The sequence below is a fragment of the Chaetomium strumarium genome (genome assembly GCF_033439665.1).
Source record: "Chaetomium strumarium strain CBS 333.67 chromosome Unknown B0T15scaffold_7, whole genome shotgun sequence".
Lineage (NCBI taxonomy): Eukaryota > Fungi > Ascomycota > Sordariomycetes > Sordariales > Chaetomiaceae > Chaetomium > Chaetomium strumarium.
This window is the reverse complement of record NW_026944435.1, coordinates 1,567,366-1,585,321: the sequence shown is the minus strand read 5'-3', so window position 1 is coordinate 1,585,321 and position 17,956 is coordinate 1,567,366. Positions and strand designations below refer to the sequence as shown.

General features: G+C 55.5%; 5 protein-coding genes across 5 annotated transcripts; 2 read left to right on the top strand and 3 right to left on the bottom strand.

Annotated features, from left to right (window-relative positions):
- Positions 1 to 243: 243 nt before the first annotated feature.
- On the bottom strand, positions 244 to 3,167 carry B0T15DRAFT_303917 (uncharacterized protein). Its single transcript, XM_062863846.1, has 5 exons — positions 2,679 to 3,167; positions 2,422 to 2,602; positions 1,920 to 2,357; positions 1,616 to 1,849; positions 244 to 1,542 (listed from the first exon to the last, which is right to left on the bottom strand). Exons 1-5 carry the CDS (start codon positions 2,805 to 2,807, stop codon positions 530 to 532), a joined length of 1,995 nt encoding a protein of 664 aa, XP_062718174.1. The 5' UTR covers positions 2,808 to 3,167; the 3' UTR covers positions 244 to 529.
- Positions 3,168 to 3,381: 214 nt separating this feature from the next.
- B0T15DRAFT_514433 (uncharacterized protein) lies at positions 3,382 to 5,482 on the top strand (the record flags this gene model as incomplete). The annotated part of the gene is made up of 10 exons (XM_062868119.1): positions 3,382 to 3,432; positions 3,671 to 3,792; positions 3,876 to 3,920; positions 4,153 to 4,199; positions 4,316 to 4,370; positions 4,564 to 4,766; positions 4,812 to 4,906; positions 5,206 to 5,233; positions 5,320 to 5,360; positions 5,459 to 5,482. 10 exons carry the CDS (start codon positions 3,382 to 3,384, stop codon positions 5,480 to 5,482), a joined length of 711 nt encoding a protein of 236 aa, XP_062718173.1.
- A 3,146-nt stretch (positions 5,483 to 8,628) lies between these two features.
- Positions 8,629 to 15,233, bottom strand: B0T15DRAFT_440756 (P-loop containing nucleoside triphosphate hydrolase protein; the record flags this gene model as incomplete). The annotated part of the gene is made up of 9 exons (XM_062865908.1): positions 14,571 to 15,233; positions 13,089 to 14,508; positions 11,843 to 13,030; positions 11,701 to 11,787; positions 11,349 to 11,509; positions 11,176 to 11,279; positions 9,916 to 10,901; positions 9,745 to 9,813; positions 8,629 to 8,954 (listed from the first exon to the last, which is right to left on the bottom strand). Exons 1-9 carry the CDS (start codon positions 14,928 to 14,930, stop codon positions 8,629 to 8,631), a joined length of 4,701 nt encoding a protein of 1,566 aa, XP_062718172.1. The 5' UTR covers positions 14,931 to 15,233.
- Positions 15,234 to 16,142: 909 nt separating this feature from the next.
- Positions 16,143 to 16,892, top strand: B0T15DRAFT_403376 (uncharacterized protein; the record flags this gene model as incomplete). The annotated part of the gene is made up of 4 exons (XM_062865202.1): positions 16,143 to 16,313; positions 16,408 to 16,498; positions 16,661 to 16,740; positions 16,797 to 16,892. 4 exons carry the CDS (start codon positions 16,143 to 16,145, stop codon positions 16,890 to 16,892), a joined length of 438 nt encoding a protein of 145 aa, XP_062718171.1.
- Positions 16,893 to 17,078: 186 nt separating this feature from the next.
- On the bottom strand, positions 17,079 to 17,942 carry B0T15DRAFT_404215 (nucleotide hydrolase-domain-containing protein; the record flags this gene model as incomplete). Its single annotated transcript, XM_062865243.1, has 2 exons — positions 17,079 to 17,338; positions 17,405 to 17,942. 2 exons carry the CDS (start codon positions 17,940 to 17,942, stop codon positions 17,079 to 17,081), a joined length of 798 nt encoding a protein of 265 aa, XP_062718170.1.
- Between the last annotated feature and the right edge of the window lie 14 nt (positions 17,943 to 17,956).

Here is a 17,956-nt window from a genome sequence, read left to right as displayed (position 1 = left end):
CCCATTCATCATCATAAGATTTCAGAAACTATCCTCCCTCCGAAGACATGAGAGAAAAAGGGAAAAAAAACAGGTCGCCACCGACATAAAAATTCGCTTTTTACCCGTCTTCACTTCCAAAGCCAAGTAGACAAGTTTTGACCTGACCTCCACCTTCTCAATCCTTTTTAGTCTCTGGTTCAAGAGAAAAGGTTGACCACACCACCACCAAACCCTGCTGCGCACCAGGGGAAAAAAGAGCATAACGATAGAGAGGGAACGCGCAGTGTAAGGAGAACGAAGGGGGGTTGCGGTTGCTATGCGAGAGTGAGAGAGAGAGGGGGGGGGGAAGAAATCTGAATAATTTGTTGAGGGAACTGAACCGACCAAACCCATACCAAACCAAACCAAATCAAAGCAATCTAGACCACCCCCCCTTTTCATCCACCACATTGATGACATTGATGCCCGCCCAGGTAATACCTAACCCTGAACTATGATCCTGACACATGAAACCGGGTGTGTAGGTACTGTCCCTTCAAGCACACAATCAGAGCCCCTGCCCGTGTAGTCCCTGGCCCCTCGCAGAGGTTCCTTGATAGGGAGGGTGGTAGGACAGGTGGATGGTTCCACCCCGAAAGGGCGTCGTGAGCTGGTGCTGCTCTTGCTGATAATTTTGATGCTGCTGCTGCTGAGAGAGCGTGTCAAACGCTGAATGGTAATGCCCCCCGTACGGGCTCCCGGTCTGTTGCTGTTGCTGTTGCTGTGGCGGATGCTGCTGCATCGACATAGGCGGCGGCAGGGGCTGGGGTAGGGGTGGAGGAGGAGGAGGAGCTTGTTGGCCGACTTGCTCTGGGTGGTGGTGTTGATGGTGTTGGTGGTGTTGGTGGTGATGGTGGTGATGGTGGGCTGTCGGGTAGGCATAGAGCGGCTGCGCATCGGGCGAAGCGGTCGCTGTGGTGCTGGGCGTGCTTTGTTGATGCGACGGCGACTGCATCCCCCAGGGGTTGGGGTACATGGCCGAGGTTGAGGCACTGCCGAACTCGGTGGTGGGCGTGAAGAGGGACGGTCGGCGGTTGGTGTTGGAGTGCAGGGTCTGGGGGTGGTGGTGCTGCTGCTGTTGGTGCGGGCTGGCCAGCACGTCGTGCATCTCTACGTCCGCCGCTGTTGGGTGGTGGACCTGCAGATGGGGTTGGCCGCCCATGGCGACGAGACTGCCGCTTTCGGGGTAGTGGTACTGATCCGGCGGGGGGAGATCGGAGGGCAGCATCGGCGCGCCGAACTGATGGTTGCGCGGAGGGAGGCTGTTGACGAACGGCGTTGCCTGTACCGGGGCTGCCATCATGCTGCTGGTTGTGGCGGGCGGTAGCGCTGGCAGCATGGCCGGCGCCATGCCCATTGTCCTGCTAGGGGAGACGGCGGAAGTGCTGGTCAGGTTGGCGGACTTGTACTCTTCCTTCACGTCGCTGGCCTCTTCCTCTTCGTCCTCTTCTTCGTCGTCCTCGTCGAAGCAGTAGTTCATGACCATATCGTCGGCCGTGACGTTAATGAAGCTGGTGCCATCTGAGGCAGCCGGGTCAGTTTATCGTCCAAGACACAACGCGCGATAATATTCGAAGAGCAAACAAAGCCCCACCTATCTCTTTTCTCCTATACCGCTCTTCCGCCCTGGCGACCCTGAAGAGCTCCTTCAAAATGGACCGCTTGTTCGCATTTCTGGGCTTGCTGCCGTCGTCGAAGAAGGGCGCGAGCGCCTCCATGGTAACGGCCTCGATTTTCGCCACGGTCACGCCCAGCCGCTGGATCTCCGGAGGCTGCTTCTCCGGATCGACTATCATCTTTACGATGTGGGTCAGAAGAATAACCCGCTCTGCCGCTTCGGTCAGATCATCGGGCCCAAATAAACACGCCGGCGCAACGGTTGGGTGTGCAAAACAAACCTTTCTTCCACTGATGGTCCGGCTCGACATGGCGGACCTTGTCCTTCTCGCCGGGGCCCCAGGGCTTGGGCCACCACGCCGGCGCGGTGAGGTCGCCGCCGGTGTACGGGTTGTTGGCCTGCTTCTTCGGCGAAATCAACTTGATGATGGGCTTGGCCATGATCTTGCACGCGGTCTGCTGGATGCACTTGAAGCGGTGTTCGTAGAACTTCCATACAGCGTTCTCGTCGCCGATCTGGATGGGGATCTTGGAGGGCGCGATGACCGGCGGCACATCTTCCAGGTCGCGCGGTATCATGCCCGCCCTCGGCCTTTTATTGCGTCTCGGTGGCCGCGCCCATTGCTCATCGACGCGCAAGCCGCCCATGGCAGAGTGGCCGCCGCCGGTCGCGCCCTGGTAGTAGCGGTCCTGATCGTACGTTCGCGACAGGTTCACCCCTGAGACTTAGGTCAGTGACTACCGCGACGAAGAACCTGCATCCTCCTTCCAGCCATGGCGTACGTGAAGAGGTCGAGTTCTGATATTTCAAGAACTTTTCCCTGTTGAAGATCTTGCGGATGTCTTCTTCCGGGATGGAGTTCGGCCCGGAGAAATAGACGAAACCGCCCTTGCCCAGGTGAACGGCAAGAAGAAAGCTCTCGTAGGGGATATTGCAGTGCTGGCGCAGTGCCCTGGCAACAGTCTAGGTGGGTCATGGTTAGCTAACCCTTTGATGACGGACAGAAGCTGCAGAACGGGGTCTCGATGGGAGCTCGTACCATCGGCGGAGAACTTCTCGCTTCCGAGAAGTTGGCGTCCTCCATGACCTGGTCCAGAACACTCCTGCCTGCCTCCCACTGGCGCGAGCAGGAAGGGCAGTAGCTGACGTTGCCGTGGACAGTGACCATGGTGCCTGTATATACTGACTTCGGCAAGATAGGGGGTGATGTGGACCAGATCGAAGTGGGTGGCTGCAGGAGGTGTTGATGTCGAAGTGGAGTAGCAGTGTCTAGAAGATGGGACACGGTCAAGCGACCTTGACCGGAACAAACACACAGAGGGAGCTTCGCAATATATCCTGCCCGTTACGGCCCAGGTGCACCCTGGTTGGTTGGGCTAGGGGCCTGGGGCTGGTGACAGTGAGACACGGAGTCTACCGTAGTGGGCCCTGGAGGTTGAAGCCGATAAGGTGCGGGAACGGGAACTGGCAAATTAGAAGCTTGACTAGCGCGAGGCTTCCAGGGACCCAGGCTCAAGCTGGGGCTAAGTGCCGGGGTTTGCGGAAAGTCCCAGCCGGTTCGATTAGATGAAGCTCGGCAAATGCTGGTGATCCTCTCTTTCAGAGGAGGCCAACCGGTGGGATGGCGAGGCAGCAGTGTCAGACGAACTTGCGCGTCTGACCAGGGCCAAACAAAGCGAGCTGACGGGCTGGTTGTCAGAGATCGAGACCGAAGGCGTCGGCAGCTTGTGGTAGCGGTGGAGATGGACGAGATAGGGGCTCAGTCTTCAGACAGCGATATCCGCCGCTCGATAGTAAGTACTAGTAATGGACTGCGACACGGGACCGTGCAATCAGTCTTCTTTGTCCCTCTACGCAGCAATGAGACATCAGGGTGTCCGACACTAACCACTTGAAGATAGCAGCTTGGGTCCTCCGAAGGGAAAGCGTGGAAGATGTGGCGTAGTGTAGTAGTTAGGGTAGCGTTATGCGGTTGGTTCGTGCGTGTCTGAGAATGAGCTCGTGTGTGTGGTGGGCGCCCCCTACCTCCAGTCACGCCAAAGGACCGAGCCGACTTGGAGAGGCGTCTTGGTTCTTATGGCCAGGATCCTTGGGCGCAAGGATCACTGGATGGAGCTGGCTGACTGGGACACCTCTACCGACGAGCAGGCAAGGTCAGAGGAGTGGCGGTTGCCAAGACACCCAGAAGAGCTCACGAAACTGTTCCGTTGCTGGTCCTGGTCCTGGGACTGATTAGTTGCAAGTCTCAGGTAGTTTCCAGTGGGAAGACAGGTACCGACCGGTATGTCAGCAACGGGCTCCAACTCCAATCAATGACCGCGGAAGATCACCACGGACAGGGTGGAGGCCACTAAATAAGTCAACGACAAGACCAGAGACTCCCGGGGACCCGGGCTGAGCTGCTCTGGTGGCGGGCGCAGGGATCCAAGGGTCACAACCAGTCCCACAGTGGCGGGAAGAGAAGCGTCTGTTGCTTGATTGCACCGCTTCGTTAGTGGTTCTTCTTGCCGCAGGTCGTCAGGACCGGGAGTAGGCTCCCTGGGAGCACAAGGGGGAGTTGGTATGACGCCCACAATACTGACCTTCGAATGGTGGGCCAGAGAGGATAGGAGGAGCCAACACTCTGGTCGATGCCGTTTATAGCGTGGGAGTCAGACGGGGTCTGACACGGTGTAGAGGAAGGGGGGTCCGGGGCCCAAGACAGCAAGACGGTATTAGTCGTGGCTGTAGGGTATGTGTGGGGCAGCAGGCCGTGTTGTCTCTGGATACTTCTCTCAGATGAAAGGGAGAACGCTGTCCTTATCGAAATCACGAAGTCGCCGAGTTCACAAAAGGCAAAGAACGAGGAGCTGCTTGGAGTCTGAGAGTAGGAGGCAAGCACGGAATTATACAGGCGAATAGAGGCTGTTGTCGACCGAACTCAGTCGCACAGCTGCCGCGGTAGTATGCACGACGAGGCATGGAAAGCGTCAAACACGACATCACTTCCACCACTTCAAGGTACTACAAGACCGTGGAAACGCCACACTAGAGGGCGGCCGGAGCAGACTGGCCAATGTTGTCTGCAAGCTGGAAACAAGCAAAGCTCGCACCGCAGATGCTGTTGATGCTGGCGGGGTGTCGCACTGTATGTACTGGAAAAAGTAGATTTGAAGTACTACCTTGGGACTAGCCAAGCGTTTGATGCGCGTCTGGGAACGGACCCAGGCGCAGCGTTCCGACAGCCTGTCCGTTAACGTTATGTCGCGTATACAAGTCACACTCAAGGTATGTACTGCGCGTATATTTCCATCTTGGGAGGAACAATTCAGAGAGCTGCGTTGTATCTCTCTGGCGACAAAACAACCCTTGAAGATTGTTGAGGACGTTTGGAACGGGCACTGTCGGGCGCGACCGCCATACCTGAGTTAATCGGAATATGAGAAAAGCGAAGAGAACATGGTGAAGCAGGACAGTCAGACTCGTTGGCTGGGAGCCTTTGTGCATAGGTAGGTAGCTAGACTTGAATAAATTTTCTGGCGATGGAAGTTTGTTGGATTTGGAGTTGTATTTGCACGATCTGCCAGGATGTGGACCCGCTCGTCGTCCTATCTGGTAAGTACCTGTAAGATACGCTGTAGCTTATCAGTAATGTATGTACATACGTGTATTATACACCGTACAACGGTACAATATTGCAGGTGCTCTATATAGCATTCTTCGCTTCCACTTTCCTCAACTGGTACGTCCGTACTTTACGTCCCAATACCAAAGCCAACACAAGCACCCGAAAAAATTAGAAGACAAGAATTCTACCCGTGTACTCTGCGTTTCAATTAGTCCGTTAATAAGGTCAATACCTGACTTAATGCTGATTGGTGATTGGCAACCTAACTTGACCTGCCGAGCTACTGCATGCACACCCACCTTGCCGATGAAATCGAGATCCATCTCGAGCTTCTTACAACAATGGGCATCCCTGGTATAATTTCCCAATTCCGTTCCGGATGCGTTGCCATGCCTCCAAGCGACCGTCGTGCAGAACTGCGCTGTTGGGCTGATTACCTACCTACCGTATGCTGCGGTGTTCACCGCTAGTATCTCGCAATATCTAAGCAGCTGTTATGCTAGGAGACCATCCGCTTGGACTCCCAAATCAAAATGAATGTTACCTCGTCGAGAACCATGCCAAAGCTCGAGGCTCCTGAGCAGGTCGGGGAATGGGTATTATCTAACGGCGGTATGAGCGCCGAGCAGCAATGAATACGGATGTACTAGCTTGTAAATACGGGCCGATATGGGATACGGATTACAGTACGATCACTCCGTACCTTACCACATTCTTACCCATCTGCAAGGATCCTACTATCAAGCGATAGTTAACGTTACATACGGTGCTTTTGCTTTGCATCCGCTAGCTTTCCTTCCACCAGCTAATGTACGAGCCCTAGCTAATAAAACTGCAGATGCTATTGGGGAACCGGGTGGCAGCCGATTGATCGCGAAGATAGTAGCTTTGCCGCATGGAGACGGAAAACGAAGTCGATCGATCTTTTGAGAGGAGCGACCCAACAAGCGACGCAATCTCCAGGAGCGGGCCCTCAGGTACAGTACCCGGGGGCCGGGAGGGGTCTGGAAGCTTGACCCGGATCGCTGTGGGGTGCCCAAATCTGCATCTTGGGCATCTCAGATCAAAGTTGTTCTGAAACCTCGGAAATGCTCACACCAACAGAAGCAATCAAAACTTTTTTTCCGACAGGGCACCAATGACACCATCAAAAAAGATCGAAGCGTTGACTGCTGATTTATTAATTACCGTTTTAGTCCAACGCCTCCATCGAACCAACCCCGCAGTAAACATCCCGTCCAGCCACACGGAAAATAGGTTTGCTTCTCGAGCCTCGACAATGCTGCGCGGGAAGCACTACTATAAGGAAAGCCGCCGGAAGCACGAAATGACTTCCGTACAGTACGACACTGTGGGCTCCATACCGTGCAACAAGGAGATGCATCCGACAAGCCTCAGCTTTAAGTGCCTAGGCGCGCTAGGGTAGGCTTTGGCGGAGATCAGTGCAGTTCGGCGGCTGGAAAGGCCGAGCGCTGCTGCTGTTCTCACTTCTCACCGCGCCCGCACGTCCGATGCGCTACAGTAGTAGGTAGTAGCTACCGGGTTCTCGGAACGGCCCTTGCCAGCCCTTGCGATCGCTCACTCACTACCTATGGAAGTAGGGACGACGGGACGGGAATCATTAGTGCATGGCGGGTATCCTCGAGACGATGCCGTCGGAGGTTCGACAAGGCCGCACGACCACCTCCCGGGCAACCAGACGCCAACAAGCAAGCTCATCCTTGCTTGACGCTCCAAGGCTTCCACTTCAACTGGCAGATGCGATCTTGTCGGCGCTTGAAACAGGTCGCTGTTCGAGAAGCGGAGAAGGCTGTCCTCTCTGCGCATCGGGGCTTCAACCGACTAGTTAACGCGAGCTTGTTTCGCCGACCTCATCGACCGCAGGCTTGAATTGCACCCATCTCCTAACCGTATAAGGTGCCTTCATCGTTATTCCCGGGGGAAGTGGCGGTGCAAAGCCAGGAACTGGTCGCCGAATCTCCCACGAGTGCTCTCGACGGGCTGAATCAAGCAATGTCCTCCGAGAGCGTGTATAGTATAGAGCCCCTCCCCTCAAGCGCCAGGGACCGACAGTTGCTCACCCTGAAGGCTGACGCAAGCATAGAGGTAGTCACTGCGGTAAGGATCTTTCGGGGACTTGCTTGCGAGGACCGTGGTTGGCAGCCTTCTTCTTCTCGCTCTGAACAGGCAACCCCATCTGTCCTCTGCCGGCAAGAAGGGGGGGGGGGGGGGGGTTGGGCATCGACAGAAAACTTCCAATCGGGGAGGAGATGTGTTTGCATCGACTCGGACCAGCAGGGTCTTGAGCCAGTGGCTCGAGCCTGCCCTGGCGTCATACATTCCGGGGACGGGCGGACGTAGACGAATAAGCTCAGGTATGTACGTTACACTGCAAACGCTACAGAGTTGCAGTGTAGGTATATACAGTACAATACGGATTACACTGCATACGGTGCCTAGGCACAGGTCTTCCGATTCCTGCGTTGGGAGAGGTCCTACCTTCCCCAACTAGGTAGGTATTGCACCTACCATCTACGGATTAGTAGTTAGTACTAGGTAGTTAATTACCTGTATCTTTATTACCCTTCCAGACGTCTGCCAGCCATCCCATCTTTCATTGCCATCTTATCTGCCTATCTAATCAGCCGCCGGGAACGAGCACCATCTTTCCTCCGCGCCGGCTGGTTGGGTTGGCTGGCTGGACCTGCATGGCTCTTGTCATTAGTAGCACAGTTTCCATGAAGGCCAACTCTCGGACTCTTGTGGTGGCTGGACTGGAACTGCCGATGGAGGGTGCACAGCAGGATGCTTTGGTCACGAGACTGTTCATGCTGCGTCAGACGGCAAAACAAACGCTGTGGTATGGTATGAATAGATTCGCTACCAACTCTGCCTTAATTTTGTATCTGTATGTTTTATTTTCATTTTATCATTATTTTTTTATTGTTTGGCTCTCCACGGTCCGGATGAGATTTGCCTGCCAAGCATGGGGGCCTCTCCTGTTCATCGCCTCGTGAGACGATAGCCCCCTCTTGGTACCTGGCCCAAGTACTGTGATATGATGGCGGTGAAGGTTGTGGTGAGATGCATGTCAACGGCAGGTATGTCTTGCATGTATTGTGCCATTCATGTACCTTACTCACATCTAGACGAGTAGCTAGAGGTCTAACTACACCAACACAGTTCAAGACCCGTCCAAAAATGGCCCGACGCAGATAGTCTAGATGCTTTTCCATTGTGGTCCCGACAGTTAGGTGGTGCGCCCCCGCTCACACAGGTGGTATCCATCAAGCATTACAGCGGTTGGGTACCACCCTCCCTCAGCTCTGCGCTATACTAAGCCAGAGAATACCATGCATGTACCTTAAGCTGCTGGCTCAGCTCAGTCCTCCAACAACCCCGCCTCTCTCACCAGCCCCCAGAACACCCCCTTCGCCTTGATCAACTCAGCGGGTGAATCGAACTCGACCACCTCGCCCTTGTCCAGTACAACCACCCGGTCAGAGTCCATAATGGTGTTGATCCTGTGCGCCACCGTGATGATGGTCCTGTTGGCAAACAGCGGCCCGCGCAGGGTGGTCTGCAGCATCGCGTCCGTCTGGACGTCGACGGCGGCCGTGGCCTCGTCGAGAACGAGGATGTTGGATGGCGTGAGCATGGCGCGGGCGAGGGAGACGAGTTGGCGTTGTCCTTGGGAGAGGTTCGAGCCTAGTAGTACATGTGTGGTTAGTGGCTGGTACTGGTACACACAAGGCAGGCGAGTGGCTGTGTGAGAAGCGCGACTGGGTGAGGGTTCGCCAAGTTTGATCCCCCATCCCGTCACAACAAAGGGAGAATCTCAATCTTGCAATCCTGCATCTTTGGGTCGGGACTGAGAAGTGACGCCGGACTGGTAGGGCGGCTGGCCGCGCACCAGAACCGCTTGGTACCGGGCACAGACAGCGAACCGCCGCCGTGGGTGGGGGATCGGGAGTGCAAGTTTGTAAGCAAAGCTAGCAAAGTGAGCATGGGTCGTGGTCGGAGTCCGGCTCATCCAGTGTCCCAAGCATGTGCACTGCATCGGAGATCCTGCACGGGTCTAAGTGGTTGTGTGCGGGTGGCGCATCCAATACCCGCAAGATGGGATGGGACACATGGCAAGCCGGGAGTGTGACAAGACGGGTGTCGATCTTGTCTTGCTGGCCCTTCTTCTACCGTTTCCGTTTCCTGACCAAGGAGGGTGGGATGGCATGCTATCCTCTCCAACCGTATGGCGCCTGAGCCAGAGGTTGGGCATGCATCGCCTTCGTGTCAAGCAGCGTCGGCCGTTATAGCATGCAGCGATGCAGCCGGCCGTATCGAACTTCGATCAGGCCCGAATAGCACGCTAGTGGAGATGACGTGAAGGACGGGGCATGGTACGACGGCACACGCACAAGCCGATAGAAACCGCAGAGAGACAGACGAGGGAAAAAAAGAACCAAGACGGAAACACCACGCGGAGAATTGCACTGCTTACCTCCTTCGTGTATCTTGGCCTCAAGGCCACCCTCCATCGAAGCGACGTGGTCTTTTAGCCGAGCGTGTTCTGTGCGACAAGCAAATTAGATTAGTGATGTGTTGTGTAACCCGATGAGACGGCAAGGCCATGTGAACAGCGTATTGGAGGGAATGGCGCAAGAAGACGTACCAAGAACGCTCCACAGTTCCGTGTCATCATGGACATGTCCCGGATCGAGATTGTCCCGGATGGTCCCCTCGAAGAGAGCGGCATCCTGTGGGATGATGGCCAGACGCCTCCGGAGATCAAGCAGGCCGATGGTGGACGTATTGAGCCCGTCGATACTGATGTACCCCGTGTCAGGCTCGATAATCCTGAAGAGCGCCAGGGTCAACGAAGACTTCCCAGCTCCCGTGCGTCCAACGACGCCAATCTTCTCGTGCGATTTGATGTCCAGGCTGATGTTCTTTAGCACGAGATCAAGGCCGTCGCGGTACCGCGCGCTGTAGTTGTGGAACTCGACCTCGCCTCGCGACGGCCAGCTCACCGCTGGACGGTTTCGGTGGATGATCTCCGGGGCCTCGCTCGGCAGCCGCGCGTACTCGAGGACGCGCTCTACAGACACGATGTTCGTCTCCACCTCGACCGTCTGACGCACAATCCAGTTCAGAGACGTGGTAATCTGCAAGGCCCAAGACAAAGCCAGGCCGACCGCCCCCGCGCTCAGTTTGCCGTGGTTGGCGACGGCGACAACGGAGAAGCCGGCGGCCGCCAAGATGACTACGGCGCCAATGAACTCGAGCCGCACCGCCAGCCACCGATTGGCGCTGATGAAAGGGAAGTAGGCCCGAAGGTTGGCATCGACCCGCCACTCATTCTCAAGCTCAAACCTGTCCTGCTGGCGGTACGCACGGATGGTGGAGATGCCGCCCAGCGACTCCTGGAAGTGCGCGTAGATGGGACTGCGGCTCACGCTGTCCAATCTCTTGAGTTCTCGCGATGTGCGCAGGTAGTACCGCTGAATCCAGATGTACATGGCGCCCAACGGAACGATCAGGGCGACGAACGGGGGCGTCGTGACCGAGATGACCACGAGAATGAAGCCTGACCTGGCCAGATTGTTGAACAGCATGTTGAATGTCCGCGCAAGTACCTCGTCGACGCGGTAGATGTCACTAGTCGTCGCGGCGCAAAACGGTCAGCATCCTGCCGAGGCGTTTTTGAGGTGGTTGTTGACATGCAAGGTGGAGAAACAGGATGTGCATTTCGTGCTACGGAAGCACAGCATTGCTGGCGCTGCTGCTGCTTCCCGCACCGTTGGAGCCACTTGGTTCAAGCCCCCTTGCACAGCAGGAGGTTCGTGCTACCCCGTGAGAAATAAGGAAGGCAGTATGCAGGTTTGGAAAGGGGGGAGGGCGGAGGGCGGAGGGGTGAGAGCCAGATACGCACCTCGAGAACCTGTTCAAGATGCGGCCAGCCGGCGTAACATCGAAGAAAGACATGGGAGATCTGAAGATAGCCGTCGCCATCCTCTCGTGCAACTTGCGCGATGCCTATGCGAACCACATGTGAGCCTCATTCTGGTCCGCAGTCCTGGTATTCCTTAGGTAGTCTCCACAAACCTCAATGGAGCAGAAGATCCAGAGAATGAGCGTCTGCATAACCGTCAGGGCGGCAGCGCCGACGCCGAACACGAAGTAGATGCCGAGGTACTTGCCGACGTCGGGGTTGCCGCCAGCCTCGGTGTTTCTTTCAGCCCAGTTCTTGAGCCAGTAGCTTCCAGCTGGGGACTCCGTTAGCATTGCGGTGCCACAAGTGCCCGTATTAACGCATGTTCTCTTGGTTGCAGAGTCCTCTGCGAGATAAGACCGCGAGTAAGCGGCGGTGAGGGGGTCCGCGACGCAGAGCTCGGTGAGGCAGCTTGGAAGGAGACCGCACAGTACACATGTCACAGAGAGAGGGACATCGACTTACCGATCTGCGCCGTCTGGGCCGCGACGAGGGTTATCAGGTAGACAGCAACAGCCCCGAGATTGCTGGTTTTCGCGTATTCAGCGTAGACTGGCCCCTGGTGTTAGCACAGCGGATCAAACGGACGGTTACCTGGGTTACATACCCGACCACTTGACCTTGCCTTGCTCGGAGTGCTCCTTCGCCTGCCTCGTCTTGCTGGGGTTCGCCTCCTCATCGTGGAGCTTACCGCGGGGCCCCTTGAAGCTCGCAGCACTAGCCCGCCGCAGAGTTGCCATGCTTCCAGTCCGCGGTTTCCGCGCTTGGTAGGAAGAGCTGCCATTGCTGGGCCTAATGGTCTGAAGCGTGCCCAATCCTTCCTGCGCTTCTTCCAGCTCCTCTTTATCCTGGCTGTTGCTCGACGCCTCGATAACGGTAGAGGTTTCGCTGTCACTCTCGGCTGGCGATGCAATCAATGAGTTCTGGCCCGATTCGTTCTGGCCGGCGGTCTTGATCAGATCGGAGACCGCTCCTTTCATCGCCATGAGCTGCCGGTACGTTCCTCTCTCAATGATTCCGCCATCCTTGAGCATACAGATGTAATCTGACTCAACAAGAACAGGGATCGAGTTCGTAGCCAGAATCCTTGTCTTTGAGCTGAGCAGACCGTTCGGGCCGAGGACGTTGTTGATGATGTGGCGTCCAACGTGGGAGTCGACGGCAGAAAGGCAGTCGTCCAAGAGATAGACATCGGCTCTCGCATAGACAGCACGAGCCAGAGCAACGCGGGCCTTTTGGCCACCGCTGAGGGAGATACCGCGTTCACCAACGAATGTCTCATCCCCATCAGGGAGTTGGGCAAAGTCGTCCAGCAGAGCGCAAGCCTTCACCGTTTTCTCGTAGAAATTTGAGTCGTAACGGTGGCCGAAGACGATGTTTTCGCGCACTGTGGCATTCATGATCCAGGGCGACTGGCTGACGTAGGCAACCGTTCCGTGGACGACGACGTCGCCCTTGATCTTCCACAAATCGCCGAGGATGCTCTGCAAGAAAGAGCTCTTACCCGCTCCGACGCGGCCTACCACGCAGGACAAATCACCCTTCCTGGCACTGAAATTGATGTCCTTCAGAACGGTCTTGTCCTCATGGCGGTTCCAGGAGAAGCTACCGTCGCGGATGAGCACGGTTTCCTCGCCCGCAGCATCAACAGCAGGCTTCGCAACAACAGCTTCCGACTGGATCTCTTCCGCAATTAGGTACGCAGTAAGACGGCCGGCGGCAACACTGGCTTCGATAATCGACGTGATGACCATGGGGAGGACCGCCAGCGGGAAGGAGAGGAGGTTGAAGAGCGCTGTGAGAAGCAAGGTCAGCTAGAAGTCGCGCCAGATAGACGACCGCGGAACTCTTACCAAGAGCAGGGAAAACAATATCTGTCGTTAGAGGTTTGTCCTCGGTAAGCACAAACACGGCAAACGTCGAGCAAGAGACAAGGAATGGGGTAGTGGACCAGGTGAAGTTGGCAACCGCCTGGCCGGCACCAATCTTGCGCAGGTTCTTCAGCTCCTGGTCGTTCCTGATGTAGTTGAGCTTGTTCATGAAAGCAGAACCCCAGGCATAGAGCTTGATGCTCTTCATGTTGTTGACGATTTCGGCGATGAGACGGCTTCTGGCGTCTTTGTTCTTCATCTGTTGCTTCTGCAGATTCTTCATGAACCTAGCGATCATGCCATTGACTGGAATCATTATGATCATGACGGCGATGCCTGCCAGCATAGACCATCCGACCAACTGATAGAGCGACAACATGCAGATGATGATCTGGAACGGCGCAGACCATATCTGCTGAGCAAACTGCGTCAAATCCTGAAGCCGCTGAGCATCCACTGCCATGTAGTTCACAATGTCTCCCGTGGTCTTGGACGCCCGGCCCTCGTTCGAGAGCTTCAACGCCTTCTTGTAGATGGACGACGTTAGGCCGCCTTTGATCCTCATGCCAGTAACGAATGCTAGCTGGAAATACTGGTGGATCATTGTAGTCTGGAAGACAGCGACGCCAAACATGGCCAGAGCAATCGCAGCGCCCTTAATCACGGGCTGCGGCTCCTGTCCCGGAAGTTGATGGGACACGACCCAGGCAATCAGGAACCTCAGGAGCTGCGGCTGCATGAACTGGGATACGTCGTTGCCAATCTTGAAGACGGCTGCAAGCACGTAGGGGCCGCCATAAGCGCGGAAAATGGCGCGCCACAGCGAAGGATGCTTTCGATGCTCCAGCTCGTGCTTCCATGCCTTCTCGAACGCCTCGCCAGTTGACTTAGTCTTATCATTCTTGGCCAAGGCCCAGAGGTCATCCTCGGTCAGGAAGGTGGAGTAACCGTACTTCATCAAGGGCGTCATCCACGAGAAGGTGAGGAGAGAGAAGACGGTGGCATATTCGACCGGGCACTCTTCCTCGTCGATCAACGCCTCGTATGTGCTATTCTTCTTCGGCCACAGCCACTCAAGCAAGAACTCGGCCACGGAAAGCCCGAACCCCACACAGTAGGCCACGAAGTATGGGAGGCTCTTCGCGTATATTTGCTGAGAAATTAAGGACCGGAGCTTGACGGCGAGTGCGATCAGGAGGAACAGCCAGTAGAACAAGACAACGCCGTTAGCGTTGCGCAATCGCGAGTGTTCGAGCCATTGAATCGCAAAGATGACGAAAAGCGAGAGGATCGTAGCTGCCGTGGTATAGACCCGGAAGTCACCGTACCAGATCTCCTGGTAACTGATGATCTGAAGGATCAACTGCACAGCAATGTCGGCGATAATAAGACCAAGTAGAGTCTAATTCCGGCATCAGCACAAGCCCCGCGGATTCCCTAAGCACAAGGCACAGTAACACCCACCTGCTTTGTCCAGAAGTGCCAGTCCTTCGACACCGGAGTCGGTTGCTTCCTCTTCAGCAACCACCACACGGCAATCGCACCCACGACGATGCCAAACGCCGCCACCGTAGCCACCCACACGTCGATGAAGCACGGCGTGAAGTCATATCGAAACGGACTCATGGGGCCCCATCCCTCTTCGTTTCCGCAAAACGGCTGCTTGAAGACACGCGCTGCGCTTAGATAACCGCTCCCGAGCTCGAATACGCCGGGCCGATAACCAGTGAAAGAACCGGTCTCGAACATGATCTTTTGCGCATCTTGCTGCGAGGCCCAAAGGCCGTCGCCCAAGACAGCCTGCCCCATTGGCACAGATATCATACCCCTGAGGAAGTGTTCTGGGCTGTCATGTCACGGCGCAATTCGTGAATTGGTGTTGAAGCCGGTTCGCGGATTCGGCAATATAGAATCAGGGCGAACGTCACTGTGGGCCTCGATCAGGACGGCCGCTGCGAAAGCTCCCAGGTTGATTGGCAACGTCGAGTGGAACAAAAGCTCTTTCGTGGTTAACGCATGAACTCAGTCGTCCGGCTTGAGTCTTCAGAGTCACGGGCAACAGGCGCGTGGAAAACAGAAGACAGAAAAGAAAAAAGTCAGCGTCTCGCCGGCGGTGGCCAACGCGCCGTGTAATTGTCAGCAAACCAGAGAGAGTTTGGAATTGACAAGGGTGCCTGCTGCATACAGCTCCACAGTACCCCACCCCAAAGGCGGAGCTTAATTCTATGTCGGTACAATACACTACACTACACCACTACGGAGTACTATGTACGGATATGCCTCGCGTTTATTGCCGTAAATAAACTGGTGAAAGCGGAAACCATGGCAACAGTGTCTGCTCCATCGATCGTTTATGTTCATACAAACGTGTGGCCTAGCGAAGGATCGGATTATATCGCGAATACGTTGTCGAACGGCTTTTATACGCTGGGAAACAGTCGCTGTCTAGTTTGGATATCAAAGTTACGATCCAACCTCGAAGTATGACGTCGCCTGTTGAAGACCGAACGTCAGACACTGCGTCCCTTATTCGTATCACTACTTAGTACCACCGTAACCACGTCCTCCATCTGTCAAACCTGCTAATCAAGGTAGTATCTGTATTGAGTTCTAATCACTTCCACAAGCTCAACGTTCAAAGTCGAGTTCGTACAACCTTCATGCATTACTTGCATCAATCACACTCTTTCCCTCAAAAGCTTCCAATGTGATTCCGCCAATAGGGTGCCTTACCAAGACCCACAGCCTCCCGCTTCCATGACGTTTTAGCGCGCCCTTCCTTCAGTTCCCGCCCGGTCGCCGATTATGCCTCCGAAACGCTCAAGCTCAAGCTCACCACTACGGTCACCGACAGCGACAATAACAACCGGAACGACAAGCAACACTACGACCATCGTCCTCTTTTCTCTCCTCCTACTGGCGCTTTTTCCGAGCGCATTTCACCTCTTCTGGACCTTGCCCGGCCGCCTTCTTTACCCTTCCCACCACCAGCCAAACCCAATAGCATCCCAAGGATCTGATTTGCGGACGACGACGATGTGGTTCCAGAAACAATTCACTCTGCCTGCTCGCTCGAGAGGCTCTTACCTTATCACCGACACGGTACTCAAGGAGCTGCCCGAGATCAAGTCGTACAAGGTGGGGCTGCTAAACCTATTCGTGCAGCATACCAGCTGCGCGTTGAGTTTGAATGAGAATTGGGATGAGGTATGCTTCTCCCCCTCTATGATTCGCAAGTGTTGTGTTGTGCTCGAGGAGGGCGAAGGGGGGGAGGGAACAGTAGGTTGATGTGCTTGGACAGGATGTTAGAGCGGACATGAGCGATACCTTGGATCGGATCGTGCCTGAGGCTGGGCCGAATGGAGAGGCGCTGTATCGGCATGATGCGGAAGGTATGCTTTTTCTTCATCCGCTTCTCGGCCTTTATCTTTGTGTTTTCCTCGCTCTCTTCCCGTTCTTCGTTCCTTTTTTCCCGTTTTTTCTCTAGTGTTGTACCTTTGGTATTAGTTTGAGTTTCATAGAGAAGAGCTCACTAAGCATCCACGCACACGTAGGACCTGACGACCTACCCGCGCACGTCAAATCTGCGTTGATTGGGGCAAGTGTGACAATTCCAATCAAGGATGGAAAGCTGGTGAGTAGTTGTGCCGTTGAGATGGGCGTGAGTCGAACGGGGCTGACTTGGCCAAGGCTACCGGAACGTGGCAGGGAATCTGGTACCTCGAGTTCCGGGCGATGAAACACCAACGCAAGATAGTCGCCACTATACAGGGCGAAAAGGCATGAACGAGGAGACATTGGAAATGAGTTTTCGGGTATTTTCCGAACCAACCCTCTCTGAAAATTGGGCATGCGGGAACCGTTACCACTACCTTCCAGTGGCAAATCTCTACCTAATGCATTGCCTGTCCCCAGACGCCGGACGCCCTTTTCAACCGAGATAAACCGAAATAAGTGACTGGGAGATACCGATCAGTGTGTCCCGTTCTCCGTCTTCATATCGACGTCGTCGCCGCCAGCCAGAACTTTGGTCCGGGGCACATAGCCATCGCCCGCCCCGGCACCTGGCGTGGCGGCCACCACGTCGCCGTTCTCATCCACGAATTCGAAGTTGTAGCGGGAAAGAAGGTGAGGGATCGCGGAGAGCTGAGGCCCATATCGCTGTGTGTTCTCGTAAAGCTCAAAGAGCGGGACTGCGAGGAGCTTCATATTCTTGGGCACGCTCAGGACCTCTGTAGATGGCACAACTCGAGTTAGCAGGGTAACAAGATCAAGCAATCAGAGGGAATAGAGCGTACTCGAATGCGGCAGCTGGATAAAGTAAAGCTTCTTGCACTCCTTGGGACGTGTGATATGGGCCGGCACGAAGGGATACATGAAGGTCTCGAAATTCGGCCGCCACCACTGCGCAAGACAATCGCCGACCTGCCAGTCGCCGGCCTTGTTACCCTCGCCAAGGCTGCCGACGGGGGCGAGCCGCTCGTCGAGACGGGCCTTGAAACCCTCGATTTCCTCATCCTCCGGCCGCAGGTAGTCTCCCGGCAATTTGAAAAAAGCGTTGGCAATCTGCAGCATCAAAATGTGCGGGTGGTTGTGTTCGTGGCAGACCAAGATGCCCTCACAGGTGCGGCGCATGCCGTGCGCCTGATAATGCTCCTCCAGACGCTTCAGACGGGCCAGCACGCTCGGGTCTTCCTCAGGTTGAGTTTCTTTCACGCCAAAGGTGTAGTTCGACAGCGGGTACAGCCGGATCGTTTCAGGCTGGTTTGCGTTGAACGGCAGGGGGATGATGGGCGGCTGCGAGCTCTGCAGCGCCGTCGGCGTGATGGTCGACATTTTGTGACGGCCGG

Bases quoted from the DNA above. Each gene is read 5' to 3' on its own strand.
- B0T15DRAFT_303917 (XM_062863846.1), bottom strand. From the start codon at position 2,807: ATGGTCACTGTCCACGGCAACGTCAGCTACTGCCCTTCCTGCTCGCGC. The intron at 2,603-2,678 runs GTACGAGCTCCC...TGACCCACCTAG, and splicing joins CGAGAAGTTCTCCGCCGATG to ACTGTTGCCAGGGCACTGCG. The intron at 1,543-1,615 runs GTGGGGCTTTGT...CGGCTGCCTCAG, and splicing joins GTATAGGAGAAAAGAGATAG to ATGGCACCAGCTTCATTAAC.